This window comes from Corvus cornix, chromosome 2, assembly GCF_000738735.6.
Source record: "Corvus cornix cornix isolate S_Up_H32 chromosome 2, ASM73873v5, whole genome shotgun sequence".
Lineage (NCBI taxonomy): Eukaryota > Metazoa > Chordata > Aves > Passeriformes > Corvidae > Corvus > Corvus cornix.
In genome coordinates, this window is record NC_046333.1 from 88766642 (window position 1) to 88783217 (window position 16576).

A 16576-nucleotide genomic window follows, 5' to 3' on the forward strand; every position below is an offset into this window, starting at 1 on the left:
GTTGTCAGTGGAAATTGCTGATCTCTAATTAGTATTTCTAGAAAAAAAAGTTTGTCTAGAAGCAGAAGTTGGCCTGTAAATAGCTGGACATAACTTGAGAGAGAAGAAGGGAAATAAAATAGGTTTTAAAAATAACAGTAGCAAACTGGATTCAGTTACTTTTAAATTAAGACAATTTTAAAGTTACTTATTTATTAATCCGTTTCATGGAAAAATGAGGATCTCTCCCCACTAACCTTAACTCTCTGTGTCTAAACCATTATTACCAGTGTACTTTGCATAGGGAAGACTATGTGCTTTGTGTTGTTTGCATGCATTTTGGTTGGAAGTCCCTAACTCATGCTACTGTGTTTGCTTATCCTGGCTGTAAGTTCTGTAAATGTAGGAAATTTTCAGCATGTACTTTTCATGTGATTTGTATAGTGGCTTTAAGTCAAGAATGGACATCTTAATTAGGCAATTAAGGTAAATTCTATACGTGCAGAAAGATTAGGATTTGTATGAATGGACAGACCTGTCCAAGATGGTAATGAATAAAAAAACCACAACAGCAAACAAATTAAGTGGCAAAAACAAAAGACAACATTATTGTGTAGTGAAAGGAAAACAAATGGGAAGAGTGCCTCCCCAGTGCAGGTAGGACACCACTCATGAGCACCTTTGCTTTGGGGAAAGGAGCATCTGCACGTCCAGCTGAGTTCGTGCAGGGCTTTGTGCAGCCTCTGGCTGCAGAGGCTGGGATGGCCCCAGGGAGCACAGCCACTCAGCCACAGCATAGCAAGGTTTGGGAGCAGCCAGCTGGCAACAAGGCAAGGCACAGCCTTGATATTCTCATGGCAGAAAACATGGTGTTAAGGGAGGGAAGCAATTTTTTTATCAGTGGAAATGGAAAAAGAATTTGTGCAGACCCAGCAAAAAGCCAACCACTGCGAGGTATAAAAGGTTAACCTCAGGGTAACCTCAGTGTTTCCAGGGCCTGGTATGAAAGGTATCCTCCTGAGCTGGGACTTCAGAGATTTTGTGCTGATGCAAGATGAAAGGTCTAATTTCCATCTTGTGCCATGTTACATCAGTGAAAAAGTTATGATGGTGTTACAGCCCTGAAGAGAAATCATGAGCAGCACAAAACATTTGTCACGTTTTCTGGTGATGAATTAGAGGGCAGGTGTTGGCGAGGATGCCGCAAGGGCAGTGCTTAGACATTCCTTGCATCCACAGAGAAGCAACTGTCAGTGTTTGCAGGAAATCTTAAAAGCAAGATTAGGAAAAACTTGTTACGAGGACGTGTGAGGAGGGGAGAAGGCTGCCTGGGCATGTTGCACCATCCATCACTGAAGGTTTCTAAGGACAAGTCAGACAAAAACTAAATTCATCCTGTAAAGCTGCACTTCACAGGCGCTGCAGCCTCTGCTGCTCAGCACCTTTTTGACCAAGTTACCTGAATGCTGCTCCAGAGAGGTCAGAAACAGAAGAGCTGTTTGAAGGACATGCAGTTGGATATACAGAATATGTTAAATACTGCAGATATGCATTTTCATCCTTTATTAATGAGAAAGATGTACCACATTAAGAAATAAAGCTGTTTCTTACATTTCAGAAAAGAAAAACAGAGACTATGAGTTGAGGCTGTTTACAGTGCCCTACTTTTGTATTTTCCATCTGATTCTTGCTGTTTCTTGAAGTAAAATAAGTAAAATCACTGTGTAGGACAGACACGTGAATGAATATGGGTATTTTATTATCTTTGTCTACTTCAAAAGTATAATTTCTGGGCAAGATTGGAATATTGCAGGGATTGCAAGATTTCTGCTTCCAGCAAAGGCAAGAATAGCAACATTTGCCCAGATCAGATCACTGTTTTTGAAGGGTGTAAAGAAGACAAATGGAGTGTATGTGCATTCATGGGCAAACAGCCCACAGCCATCAGAGCCCTCTGTATGGAGAGGCAGAGCTCAGGCCCCAAAAGAACTTTATCTTTTACTTTTTCTTCCTTTCTAAATTTCTGTCAAGATAAAAATTCTTTTGGCTCTTTGCATGTTATAGGGTATAGGTGTAGAGCTCCACATTTCTTACTATTCCTTGCTCACCTGTTGCTGAATTTTCTATGCCCCTGACTTGTGGATGGTTTTTTTTTTCCTTGCTTACTGCCATGGGTAATGAAGTTGAAAGACTGAAAAATTGTAGCACTGCCCACAGGTATCTGCCAACGTACCTTAGCACTTGACATCTGCAGTGTTCTTGATCTAGCTTTGGTCAGTTCATGCCCAGAAAGAAATAACTGTTGAAAAAGCACCTATTTTGACTATATTGGATAATGATTACATGATTTTGGACTAGTTTGATTTTGTACACAGCCAGTGTTAACAGGCTGATTAAGACTCTGGAGACTCACCATTAAAGGTTAATTTTAGGTGTGGATGGTAAAGAGACTGTGCCAGTAGAAAGATCTTAAATCTCAGGAAAGCAGCTTAATGAAGATTTAAAAGCCAGGTCCATGAGGTGGAACAGGAGAAATTGTTCAAATGGGCCAGCACAGAAATGGCAGCAGGTCACAAATCCACTGTGAGATCCACCTCCATCTCATAGTGGTGGTGCAAAAATCTCTGCTTCCTCTCTCCAGTACAAACCTGCAGGAGAAATAATGCATTGTTTCCAAAGACACTGTGTGAACATGTGCATTGATGAAATCATATTGGGTGCAGTGAAGTCTGCAAGAAACCAAAGTAGAATATAGTAATGTATTGAGTCTGAGGAATCTTTTAGAGAAAGAGAATGGAGTTCAGCAATAAAAACCAAAATGGATTAATGAAGTCGGATGGTTAGGAAGAACAAGGAAATAATTTACAGGTAGGATGAAGGAGTGAAGGGAAAACTGGCAGGGAAGTAGGACTCTTGCCAAATACTGAGAGGTGTAAATTGGAGAGTTGAGGCAATTAACTGGAGAAGGTAATTTAGAAGATACATGTTCAGTGACAGAAGGAAATCTGGAAAGCATAAAAGGCTAAAAAGCATCAGATGTGGCAGTGGCTAGAGAGTGGCACATTTGGGATATAGTAAGTTGGAGAGGAAAGCTATTGCAGCAAAAGTGTGTGCAATTTTGGATGTATAGCGTTGGTGCATCATGGGGCAAAGAGAAAGTAATTACCTTACCACTCTTCTGGCAGAATCACACCTGCGGTTCTGCACTCAGCAGCAGGTGCCACGTGTGTGAGTGATGGTGAAGACTGAGCAGAGGGGGAATTCACAGAATGATAACAAAAGTTTTAGGAGACTGAGGAGACTGTGCCTAGCTTTCTTCAGACCTCCTCATAAATAGATGGAGAGAATAAATACAAATGTTATGGAGTGTAGTTATTTTGAATGCTGCAAGTGCTTGTGGCTGGAAATAATGGTATAAAATACTGTTTTGAAAATAAATCTAATAAGGGAATCCCAAGAAAAATTTCTGGTATTATGATTTTCATTATGTTCTGTAAGTCTCCTATGCAAATTTTAGACCTGTCTAGGAAAGAATAGCACATGTACTATTAGATTGTATAATCTGCATTGGTGGAGGAAAGATATGATGACTGAGTGGAGCTTTTGTTTCCTTGATACCATTTGCTCAATGATACATTTCTCATTCAGCACTAGTGAATTAGAAAGATGTACCAGCAGTCAAATGTTTGGGTTTGGACAAAACCCTACGAGTGCCTTGAATTTTAGGCACTAAACTTCCAGTACTTACAGCTTTATTTTACATTCCCTGAGGAACTCAGGGTATCTGAGTTCAAAATTGTTTCAGCAGATCAGTGGGTGACTTGTGGCACTGGAAGTACTGGATACAGTGGATTTACATCCAGCTTCAGTGGTGACTTTCAGACATGTTGATGATTACTTTGTGGTGCTACATACAGAATTTTTACAAGAAAAGGAAAGAAAATTTAGACTCATAAATTGATGGCTTATACTTACCAGCTCAAATACAGAATAAAATCATGAAGAAAAATGGCCTTTTTCATTAGTACAGATAATACCATTTTAGCATCAGGGATTTCTTTTAGTGGCCACTTTTTCAGTGCGTGCTTAATTGCCTCCCTGAAAGACTGCAAAGCAAGTACAGAAATTAATTTTCCCTGTCTTAAAGGTAATGCCCTTCTCCTTTTCCATTTTTTATTTTTTGCTTATTGAAATACAGGATGCAACAAAGTAACTTTAAGAATCACCTCATCAGTAATACAATCCAAGCTGTAAAATGCCAATCAAGCCAATGTTTGTTCTATTCTTTCCAGTTTCCACGAACACTGTCAGGGTATTATGAGGATTGACTGTCCTGCCTATTGCTATTACAGTTCCTGTTTTGTTTGCTTGCATTACTGTGATAGCTGAGAGCCCTGCTCATGGAACAAAAGTCTGCATGCAAATGTACAACACAAGATGGATCTCCTCTCAGTGTGTTTGTAGGAGCAGCCAAGAATCTCTCACTAGCCTCAAAAATCAGCAGAAAGGAAGAGAGTTCCCTCAGCCCCTGGGCACTCTCTGCCCCCTAAAACAATCTCCATAGCTGAGTGTTCCCACTTTTACCCAACAAAATCTCCTCATCGGTCCATGAGTGCAGTGAACTGAGATTGCAGAAGTCACACTCCCTACTCAGTGCTGCTGCTTCAGCATCACAGGTGTGGGGACAAACATAGCAACAGAACTGAATTTTTGGGTTGGTTTTGGCAGGCAAGGCTGGGAGCTTAGGTGCAAAATGGAATGTAAGCTGGCTAGCCATCTGCTGTCAAAAACCAAAGGAAAAATGCTCATTGGCACAGCGACCCAAGAAAAAAGTTTAGATGGACTTGCAGAAGATGCATAATACTGGAATGTCCATCAGAAAAACCATAATTTGTAGATTTCCTCATACACTACCACATTTGTTAGCATAAGATCTGCCTTGTGGAATACTCACAGCTTTTTTACCGGCTAGCCCTCGTAGTTCAATGCCTTAGAAAGCCTCGGGCAGCCTAGAGAGGTAGCACGGGCAATCCAGCATTTCAGTAGCTCTGAAAGTGGCAAATAATAGCTGCAAAGCTGATACCACCAGTAGAAGCAAAGAGGGAGAAATGTAGCCTTTTGGTTTGCCTAATTCCTGCAGTTAGAAGCTTTCAAACAGAGACAGACACACAGATGTTGTTCGCAGAAGGGATGCAAGCCAAAGAGCGCGGGCCTGCTCTGAGGTCCCTCTTTTATTCAGGAGAAAGGAAAGAGGAGGACTGGGGGTGGACCGGGGGTGACCGGCCAATGAGACACTGCTCCAGCGTTTGAGTTTCTTTCAGTTTGGCCCACGCTTGGAACAAAGGAGTTCAGAGCACATGGCAGGGACAAGTCCTGGCTTGTTTGACCAGGGAGGGGGAAGGGCAGCTCGGAGCAGGCAGCAACACTGCCTCAGTAAGGAAGGCCTTGGACTGCAGTGCCTTTCTAAATTAGGGTGCTGAGCATCAGACAGTGACTACTGAAGCATCACCTAGGAACATGAGATCTCCCATGTCTGTGGAGCTAATCCCACACAATCCCAGAACACAAATAAGATTCTCAGTTTATTCAAGGTAGCCGTTTTTTCCCTGAGATTGACACATGACATCATGTTTCCAAAAACTGACTTTTCTTCTAGTCTTTGAAAAATGTTGATGCCCCATATGCTCCATGCAAACGCGTTGTTCAGAACATCTTTGTGGAACATGTTCTTGGGATCTTCCATGCAAACATATTCGTGAGCTTAGTCGACTGCTGGCAGCTCTGTCCTCAGGTGAAGGTGAAGAGAGAGAGTTGAGTTATGTTGTGCCTCTTTATGGATGGGAGAAAGGCAACTGGCCTGGGTCTAGAAAACTTTATCACACAGCTGTCGTGTGCTGTTGCCAGGACCCCTCCTTGCCCCATGACAGGTGTGTTTCCCCACCATGGAAGGCTGTATTTCTTTCCTTTCAAAGCTGTTTTCTTTGTAGAGTCCAGCCCTACTGGATCTGCCTTGTCCTTGCTCATAGAAAGCAGGTTAGCATGTGCAATAAGAGCATTGCCTGAAGGATTTTCAAGCTTTAGGATGGAACCTGTTCTTTGTCAAATGTTTTGGGGTGAAAACATACATTCCTTTATTATTTCTTAAATGTGTTTTCCATCTAGACGTGGCTTTATCTCAGGGATCCTATGAATTTTTTGTTCCATTTGCCCCGTAGCGCTGATAATAAAAGTTGCATGATAATAGAGCAAGACCTGTGTGTTTCTGTGGTCCCACAATAGCTACTACCGGTTTTTGTTTTGGTTTTCCAGGACTCAGTAATTATTAAACCAACCTCACACTTGGAAAAAGTCATGGAATTTCACACTTTATGTTTACAGATCAAAGGTTAATCTTTAAACCAAGGTTCGTTACCATTTGTTAAGTCTCTTGTTTTCTTAATATGACTGATTTCTTTCTCTTGTTATTCAAAGGACACACCAGATAACTGATTAAGAAACAGCCTTCTTCTGCAGCCAGTTTTATATCTTTGTTTAGTTATTCTTACTATCAAGAGCCCTGCAAAAGCCTTGACTCACAGACTTTTTGGCTGCCACCTTTTGTTCTGCTGGTGCTGCCTCGCCTCCACCACAGATGATGCAAAATGTGCAGAAATAGCTTTCTGCTCTTTGATGGGCCCACCACTTCCCAAGTGTTCATTAACAACAAAATTCATCCCATTCTTGTGAATAAGGTGTGCATATAATATTGTATGCTACATTTCAGCATGAAAGAAACCATCCCCTGGTTCTACTGTTGCTTTTCCTCAAGTTATCTGCAATGAATTGGCTGATTGGTTAGCAATATACTTTACTGATGCTGGGCAGTCTCCCAGGGTTTGTTGGTGAGGTTCAGCTCTTGTTGTTTTATCTACTTGACTAGAAATTGCCGACTAAAGAAAATCATGATGACAACTCACTCCCCCAGGCTTGAGAATTATCTTCAGGCTATCTGAAATCAGCACGTAGATTTCAAATTTTCCTGGGGTTTTCCAAAACGACTCCTTGAGCACAAGTGTGAGGTCCCCTGCTTGAGATGCTGCCACCAGGTGGTAATGCCCTTTGGAAGGCATTACCTGGGCTGGGTACTCAGCGCCATCTGAAACTCAGGCTCCTTTGGTGAACCTCAGGATAGGCACCCCAGATTGCTGTCATTCCTTGAAGGAAAGTTGATACCCATTGTTTAGCTCCTGCATGTATATGTTGACTTCACAAATATACAAATACACCTGTGTGTGTGTGTGTGTGAGTATGATTCAGTGGGTGTAGGCAGACACACACTTGCAGTGCTTTAGGGTCATCCTGTTCATCCAGCATGGGTGCTGTGGCACAGCTGCTTCTGAAGGATGGCTGTTTATATGTTGAGGCCAAGGAGCCTGGGTAGTACTTTTAGCTCTGGCATCTGTCTGCCAGGTGGGTTGGCTTGGATCTTTCTCCCACTGAGTTTGAGTTCCCCCCATTATAACTTCTTTTTGTGCACTTCTTTTTGATCTGCTGTTGAAATGTGATTATATGAAACTCAGTAATAACTTTTTCCACTATATTTACATGCAGATGGTTAGTCAATAAATCAGATTGAAATTGAAGATAAATAGTTACTGCTAGCTTATATTCCTGAGCACTGGGAAACAGCAGATAGTTCAGGAGTTGTTAGTTTATTGTAATAAGCAATTACTTACTAATACAGCTAAATCAAACACTTGTCTGACCTGCACTGAGGCTGAACTTGACATGAGTTGTAGGACTCCTCTCACCAAACTTTGCATATATTAGTGTCAGTTTAGGCTGCTTCTACTGCAGATGAGAAAAGCCAAAAACCCTTGGGACTACACTTCTTCCCTCCTTTTTTAGGAACAAAATATCCTGCATTATCTCTGCCTGGACTGCAGCGAGGGTTGTCTGCCTGACTTACACTGAACTCCTAACTTGTAATGAACCAGTGTAGGTGACAGACATCTTATGCACTTAACTACAGCACATTTCATGTCTGGCAGATTTAGAAACATTTTCTGAAGAAGATAAAGCCATCAAAGTAACCTTGGTTAGAAATAATGCTAAAGCTTGAGTGTCATAAAAATGGTGTTAAATATTATCTCATTTAGCAGTAAACTTACTTCAAGGTGATGTAAGAAACTGTATGAAACAAATATTGGACTGCAAAAAGAAACATTAAAGGTTTGGTGAAGTAGCTCTGGTAGTTTGAAGAATGAGGTGAAAAGAGTCTTTTGATTTACTCTGTGGCTGAAATAGGTTTCTCATCATAATTAAAGACATCATCTGTTGTCACCAATACTTCCTAGGAACTTTCCTAGAAAAAGATGAGGCCCCAGAAAAGTCTGAGGTGACCCATTTAAAATCATTCCTGGTTTGTTTTTTTTTTTAGTAATTTGTATGAAGCAAAATTTTGAAAAAATCAGAAATGTCCATGTAAAGTTAGTGCTTTTCTCTGTCCCTGTGACCTAACCTCACATTGCCAAGCAGAATCCCCTCTCCCGGTGTAGAGGGAGAGGTGGCATTGTCTTGGATGTTTTGAAACGGCCTTAAAGAATAAGCTCTGAAGTCACCCTTTGATGAGGGGGAGATTTGAAGTACTCTGTATGATTACAATGACATTTGCTAGCATGTTCCAAGGAACTGGTCACCAGTCTTACTGAAATACTTTTTCTCAGTGGGATTCACACAGTTCTTTCACTCAGTTCTTTGGTAGTGTGTACTCTTTGTTAATAAATAACAAGGTGATGATCGGTCATGTAGAATTCCTGTTCCCACTGAAATCCAAAGCAAAACTCACACAGAATTCAGTGAAACAAGCAGCTTGAGAATCTTTATATTTTATGCTCTCCTTTGCTTGTTTAAATACTCCTAATTTCCATGTTGGAAATGGACCGTATTTTTTACCAATGCTACAAACAGTACATTGCTTTTCTTTTCCTAAAGCAAAGTATGTTTTCCTATTTCCAAGGAAGATATTTTTGCATTTATTAGCCATGACCCATCCATTCATTTCTGAAAGAACTGCATCTGTCATTAGGACCCAAGATGATCGAATGGATTGGGATAGATTCCATACTAAGTTTATACTGACAAGGCCTTGGAGGTTCAAGACCAGGCCTACAGATTCTAGTGAAACTTCAGATACACAAAACATGAAGCTATACCATGGACTGAAATATAGTTGCTTGCCCATAGCAACTAAAACAGAATGCTCTCACCCCTAGCAAAAGGTTCTTCTACCTCCTAAGAATTTGTATTATGAAAGTAATTATTTCTGAAAGCTGGAACTGAGAAGAATGGAAGAAGTTTTTAAGATAAAACTTCCAGATGTGCTAAGTGGTCAGATAGGAACTGCTGGACATGGGAGATTCCCAAGGCTTGTCATCCCAAGCCTTGCTCCCTGTATTGTCTAAGCCCATTCAGCAATTACTGGTAAATTGGCAGAGTTACGATGATAATATAAAAAATATTAAGATCTTAAAAATTTGGGGGAATGTTGTAACTGCTGGACTCTGCCTAGCAGGCTGCTGCTCCCTGAGAGCTCAGCGAGGGTTTCCTAGGGCCATGCGATCAGTTGCATCCCAGAGTCCATTTGGGACAGCCCTGCCATCTGGCTCTGGCAGCCAGCAGCGTTACAGCGCAGTAGTGGTAAAGAAGGCAGAGAAGGGTCTCTCATGAGGGTTTGAGATGGCTTTAATCACATCTCATCCCCACGATGTTCAGAGGTGGAGAGACAGCGTGCTCTGAGTGCGGGATGGTTTTGTCAGGGGCCCAAGGGCGGTCCCTGGGTGGGTTTGGGGTACAGAAACAAATAGGAAGAAACCGAGGGAGGGGCCAAGACCAGAGAGGGAACAAGGGGAATGTACAGAATCAGGGGGATTAACAGGCCACCCCAGGGGAATGGGTGTCCCAGATTTGTGTCACTGCTAACAAAAAAAGCTGCATCTCATTTGAGAACCTAGGCAGCGTGCTGGTATAGGTGTCTTAGGCACAGGAAAAGGTGTGACCTAAACCACCATATTAAGAGACAATATTACAATAATTTGGTTACAAGACAGAAAACTGCAGTGAGTCCACTTCATACATTCCCATTCTCACAGAGCTGCTTCTTTGCTTTGTATGTACAGAGGTGCAGATGAGGGTCCCAAATGGACACAAGCAGCTCTACCAAAAACACTCACACAGCTGTGTGAAGTGTAAAGGTCTACTCTACATCAGCCAGCAGAACTGTAGGTTTGTAAAGCAGATACCTCTGGAAGATTAGCATCTCCTGTCTGGACAATATCCAGTCACTGGTCAGTATGTACAAGAGAGCAGAATGCCATCTTGAAAGAGCAGTTGGAAGAGAAATAATAACGGGAAATGGGAAACAGGAAAAGTACAGTTTGAAAATAAACCTGAGAAGGGGCCTCACAGGACTGAGGAATTTTGTGGCTAATAAGGCATTGACTTCAGTGGGTATAAGGCTATGACTGAAGAATCACAGACCAATGAAGGTTGCAAGGGACCCCCAAAAGTCTCCGTCTGACCTCTTGAATCAAGCAGATTCCATTGGAGCAGATTACACAGGGCCTTGCCCAGGCTGGGTTCTGACACCTTTAAGGATGATGTTTCTCCAGGTGCCTGTTTCAATGTCCAGCCAATCTCCATGGTAAACTTTTTTTCCTCACATTGAGTAGGAATTTGATATTGTAGCTTGCTTTCCTTATTGTACACTGCAGTACAACTCCCCTGTCAAGTCTTTTCTTCTTAATAACAAATCTGGTTCTCTCAGCCTCTCCTCGTGTCCTGTGCTCTGGTCCCCTGACCAGCTTGGTGGCCCTGCATTGAATTCACCTCAGTGTGTCCTTGTCCGTCTTGTACTAGGAGCCCAAAACTGGCCACAATCCTCCAGGCATGGTCTCACAAGCAGAAGAAGAGGAGAGTCATTTGCCCTAGCCTGCTGGCTACACTCCTGCTAGTACAGTCCAGCCTTTGATTGATCAGGGATACACTGCTGACGTACTCAGTTATTTATGTTGAAGTTCTGAGTTGAGACCCTTGGGACTTTTTCTGCAGTCAGTTTTAAGGTAGGAAGTTTTTGTCCAGCTTGTCCTGCTGCATGGGCTTTTTCCATTCCAGACATGGGGCTCTTTATCTGACTTTGTTCTACTCCTGAGGTTTCTCTCAACCCGATTTTCCAGCCTGTCCAGCAATGCATTGACTGTTCCCCTCAGTCTGGTGTTATGTGCAGACTTGCAGAGAGCATAAAGGAACAGTGTGCCAGAGTTCATTGAAATAGGTAACTTCTTCTCACTGAAAAGTCTTCATGTCTTGGGAGCAGGATGTGAGAAGTTGCAAGGACAAACGGCTTCATATTATGGGCTTATAAACAACTGGCAAAAATAACTCAAAGTCACTGCAGGTAGTTCTTTCCTGCAGAGTGAAGTCAGTACCACTTTATCATGAGTCCATCACTGAATAGAGCATTGGAGGACAATTTCAAAAATCCTACACTTCGGACTGTGTGCCAGGATGGGTCACACTTAAGTGTATGGACTGGGTGGGGGGAAATGGTATATCCTACATCTGGGACAGCTCAACTATCTGAGATAGTCTTTAACTGTAGATTTCACAATCTTAGAATAGGAGAGGAGTTTATTTTCCTTTAGCTGGTCTCTCCATCCGATGATTTCCAGCCTAATGCCACAGCTGCATGATTTGTGTAACATGTCCAGACTGCTCATTTTAGAGTTAATAGTTTCATTTTTGCAACCTGTTGGTTTTATTCACCAAGCTTTTAACCCTTGGGATGTTGCCAGAACTGCCACATTGTTCCCCTACTGTTCACAGCCACATTTCTCAGTATTTTCTTCCCTTCGTGGAAGATGGTGGGAGCCCAGTCGCAATTCCCAAATCCCTAAAAAGTGATTAGCAGTTACTGTTCTGTAAGTGCTTAATAGGGAGATTAAGACAGGCCACCAGGTGTTTACACAATAACACTCAGCAGCGTGGAAATTCAGCTCTATTACAAGGCATAAGGAGGGTAAATGCCCGCCCTTGCGTAAGGAGGGTAAATGCCTGTCCTTGGAGAAACCAGCAATTATTTTGATGTTTGTATTACACCTCATTTTCTCCAGTAGATTGTATGGTTCTGTTATTTCATAACTTCTCATTCCCTGATAGGGATTTGTCTGTGTTTTTAGTAGCAGGATTGATCTGTAACCACGAGGTCATTTTCTGGTAAAGGTGTTTTTCTTGCACGATCAGTTGGCTGCAAAGCTGCTTTTTTAGTCCATCCCTTTGGATCTAACATGACATATTTGTATACAGCAACAATGGAAGGGAGCTATGCTTCACACTGAAGCTTTAAAATAAGTGATAGTGAAATAGCTTAGAAACAGCACGAATGCCTTTCTGTAACAAATCGTATCATTCACGGTGTCTCTTTTTTTTCTGTTTCAGGAGGTTGGAAGCATTATTGGAAAGGTCAGAAAATAACTTTATTTATATTCATGTCAAAATATTGTATATCAGTTCTCTTTTCTTAGCTCAGGCTAACGGGGTTTTTTTATGTCTCTTTAACAGAAAGGTGAGACAGTGAAGAAGATGAGGGAGGAGGTAAGACAAGCATTGATGTCTTCACTTGCATTTCTTTCCAGCTCAGAGAACAGGGAGTTCAGCATATGCAGACCGATGCTGCCATCAAGTGGGCAGATCGTTTAACATCCCCATTCTTTGCAAGGGGTGAGGTATAAATATGCTGGGCTAAATTAAACATTGTTGTTCATGTAACCTCCTTATCACTGCCTCAGTCTGGAGTCATTCATTCCCACAGCGATGTGCCTGCTGCTGTCTTATCTCAGGAACAGCTCACCAGCATGATTCTGTGCATCAGACCCACTGTATCTTGCATTAACATACCAGCATCAGTCCTGCACATGGCTTGGCCTCCTGGTAGAGTTTCCAAAAATCTGAAACCAAGCGTTAGACTGATGCACGTCAAGTTTGAGCGTAGACACAAGCTTCAGCAGAGCTGGAGCCAGACTTGTGTAAGCCAGAGCATCTCCCTGCCACGTCTTGGCAAAGCCTTAGCTTTTTCTCATTTTGCAGCTGTGAGTGGATGTGGGCAGGGTAGACCTGCACATCTGCCATTCACATCCTTTGACAAGGCTGAAGACACAAAAGGATTAAAACAGAGCCCTGCATAAACCTCAGCCTCCCCAGTGACTGCAGGCTTCTTTCCCTGCCACAGAGCAAGCTGTGCTGTCTTCAGAGGAGTGCACTCGGGTGAAGGCTACAGACCCACACTGGTCCTGCAAGGCAGCACATCCTACCTGCAGATCCATATAATTTTTCTGCTTTGAAGCAATTGCTAAAAGTATTAAGTCAAAAGACAAATCCTACTGTTTAAAACTTCAGGAGTGTAGTGTATAGAGGGTGCCTCAAGAAAAGTCAATTTGGCTCTAGTAAAGCTGCACTACATTACTGTGTCAGCTGCTTTGTTGTTTTCTACTCTGATAGAAGGTCTGTGGCAGGGAAATGTCAAAGTATTTTAGTAAAGAAAATTGCGGACATCCATCTTTAAATATACACAATAGGGATTTCATTGTCAGGCTGACTGAGTTCAGGGCTCCTTTTTTGATGACATTTTCACTCAGGTTTTCACACACTTGCTAAGACTTAAAGAAAAAAAAAGGTAAGAAAAAGTGTTTCCAATGTACTAGGTAAACATAACAGTTGATTAAACACATTTCAGTTTAATTATTAGTTATGATCCTGGGCAGATATCTTTGTATATAAATTGTATGCACAGAAGGGAAGCCATCATTGGAAAGTGCTCCTGACTTCTGAGTAAAACATCTTAGAGAATACGTATGATCCTTGGTCTGTCTTTCAAGATAAATATCAAATGTTCTTCTTCCAGTCCTGGACACCTGCTGTCATGTATCTGTGGTCAGAAGATACTTTATTTGTTTGGTTATGTTTTTTTAAAATAAGGGAGTTTTATCCATCTTTATATCAGCACAGGACTAAGAGACTGTGTCTCCACATGATGATAATTTGGTCCCTCTTTAAATGACTGCTTTTTTCAGTACTTCTTTAAAAGCAAAATGCAACTTTTATTTTGACTTCCCTGGCAGATGTGGCAGGGTGCATGCCATCTTTATGGTGTGAAATGTATTCTGTCTTTGGGGAAATGTCAGAGACAGTTCTGTCATTGAGGAAATGTCAGAAATTACTTCAAGCCTAAAGAAAAGTACAGAACCCTCAGTTCTGTACCCAGGTCTGTGGCAGCAAGATTTTTCTAGTATTGTTGAGCTTTGGTTTTTTTCATGTTGTGTGGGGGTGCTGTCATGTGGGGAAACACAGCAGCATGCTGTGAGTAAGGTATGGGACACACAGCACATCGGGAGCTGCGTGGTGACCCTGCAGGCAAAGGGCCAAACTAACCCAGGTTGTCTCACATTTGGTCACATTTGCTGATACCTGAGCAGGTCAGTGCCTGTGGGTGAGTTGAGGCTCCAGTGACTTCTTAGGCTGCATTAACACATTTCTATGACTGAAACCTCAGGGAACACGTAGGGTGGCTCTTACCTGAACTGGATTTGATCATTACTTACACCCAGATCCTCTTAAATATATATTTAAAAATATATAAATACAAATTTATAAATATATAAAACCCCCTGGTTAAGAAGTTTTCTCTGCACTGCCACAGTGGCATAAAGAGGACCAAGTATACCTGAGAGTCAGCCTGGCTTCTCTACGAGACTTCTGGTTTTCTAACTCCATCCAACAGGCTCCTTGCCTTATGGACACAGTACTGTTGCTGTTTCTTGTCTTACCACTACTCCTTTAAAGGGTTGCTCAGTGCTTATTGATTGACTGCCTTCACATGAGGCACATCTACAAGGAGCCTTCTCCACAGTGCAAAGTGAGACCCCAGTAGAGAGGCTGAGAGGCCAAGCCCCACCTTTGGGGCTCCAAACCAGAGAGGTGCATCATTCCTAGGAGATGCTGGTGCTTCCTAGAGACAACCACCTTCTCTTAAATTCTGTAGCTCCAGTCCTACTTAAGGTTAATCCTGCAAAGGGAAGGGAAAAGACTTGATTATGCCATTATTTGCAACTTTGAGTTACAGAGGTGCTATTTGTATACTGAGAAGGCCACATAAGGATTTACCCAGACAGAATCCAGCTTCCCACAGTTACATGAATTTTTGAATGTGATCAGTTTATGCTGAATTATACGATGTTGGGGCTGCAGTTGTAGGGGAGGGAATTAGATGCCTCAAGGTATTCCTTTCCAAACTGTATCCCTAATCCTACTTAGTTTCCTCCCTGGGAAGTATAACTTTGAAAAATATTTTTTCCTTTTGACAGAGCGGTGCTCGAATCAATATTTCAGAAGGGACTTGTCCAGAGAGAATTGTGACAATAACAGGCCCAACAGATGCAATTTTTAAAGCTTTTTCTATGATTGCACTAAAATTTGAAGAGGTAAGCAAATAATTTTTTTTCTCCCTTCAAGTTGAAATACAAACACTGTTTGAATTTTCTCATGTTTGCTTTAATGTTAAATAGGATTTGTTTAATGTTCTATTTAATAGCAATGAAAGTGGTTGTATTTTTATAAATGCTTTTGGCAGCAATACTGAAGAAAAATAATGGGTCAATTTACAAGATGTTTGATCATTTCTTTTGCTTTTTGGAGGCTTCAGGGAAAAGCAATTGCTTCTAGTAATGTGCGCTAATGGTAGGAAAAATGTCTTGGAAAAATTCTATTCCCATTGTGGGTTTGATTTGAAAAGAATAATTGCGTAACTTCTAACTCTGTTCTTATATGAATCCAGTTGGTATGGATGTAAATGTTATGTGTGTCAAAATGAATGTATAACTCATTTAACTAGAAAATTTTTATTTTAAAAACAAACTACATGATTACCAATTACCACATTTAAAGCTTGTCTTTTAAAACCAATTAAAGTAAAGGTACTCAGAGTAAGTAAGGCAAGAGCTCAATTCACTGTAGACTAACTGTTCTGTGCAGATATGTATCTAAATTGCTGAAATTTCCTTCAGTTTCATGGACCAGCTACAATTAGATGTGGTCACCATTTTAATGGAGAACCTCACAGAAAAGGCAGCAGAGTACAGAACATGAACTGTGGTCACTCTGGAGAGGATTTAGCTCCCTCTACTTTTGAAAACTGTATGTCTAGTCCGGGTATCTCTCCTGTCCTCTCTGGAGAGGCAGATGCCCCTGCAGGAAGCAGTTCACCTTCTCGTAATGGAGGAGCTTGCAGACAGGTCAACTGAGTCACCTGCAGCAGAAGCAAAGGGCAGGGTCTCTCAAGAATGGATTAAACTAGAGAGATGTTAATCCCTTTCCTAAGAGTTCTTATTTCTCCAAGTCAGCAAGGTTAGTCTCCACATCTCCCCACAGCACAGGGAATTGATGAGAATTATCAACAGGCGCCTTTATTTACCCATGGCAATTGTTCAAGCTTAGAGCAACAGGACTAGAAGAGAGCTTGTAAGTCGTCAGATGCAGTTGTCTTCTAGAATAAACTGTATGTCTTGAA

The 16576-nt window shown here is 41.7% G+C and overlaps 1 protein-coding gene across 8 annotated transcripts in view; it reads left to right on the forward strand.

Moving 5' to 3' along the window:
- LOC104685850 (poly(rC)-binding protein 3-like) overlaps positions 1 to 16576 on the forward strand; it is a 504202-nt gene that overhangs the window by 443507 nt on the left and 44119 nt on the right. For all 8 annotated transcript variants that reach the window (XM_039570122.1, XM_039570141.1, XM_039570143.1 and 5 more), the window contains exons 6-8: positions 12454 to 12477; positions 12577 to 12609; positions 15375 to 15491. In XM_039570122.1, the coding sequence (XP_039426056.1) occupies positions 12454 to 12477; positions 12577 to 12609; positions 15375 to 15491 (174 nt within the window). The remainder of the gene's footprint in view (positions 1 to 12453; positions 12478 to 12576; positions 12610 to 15374; positions 15492 to 16576) is intronic.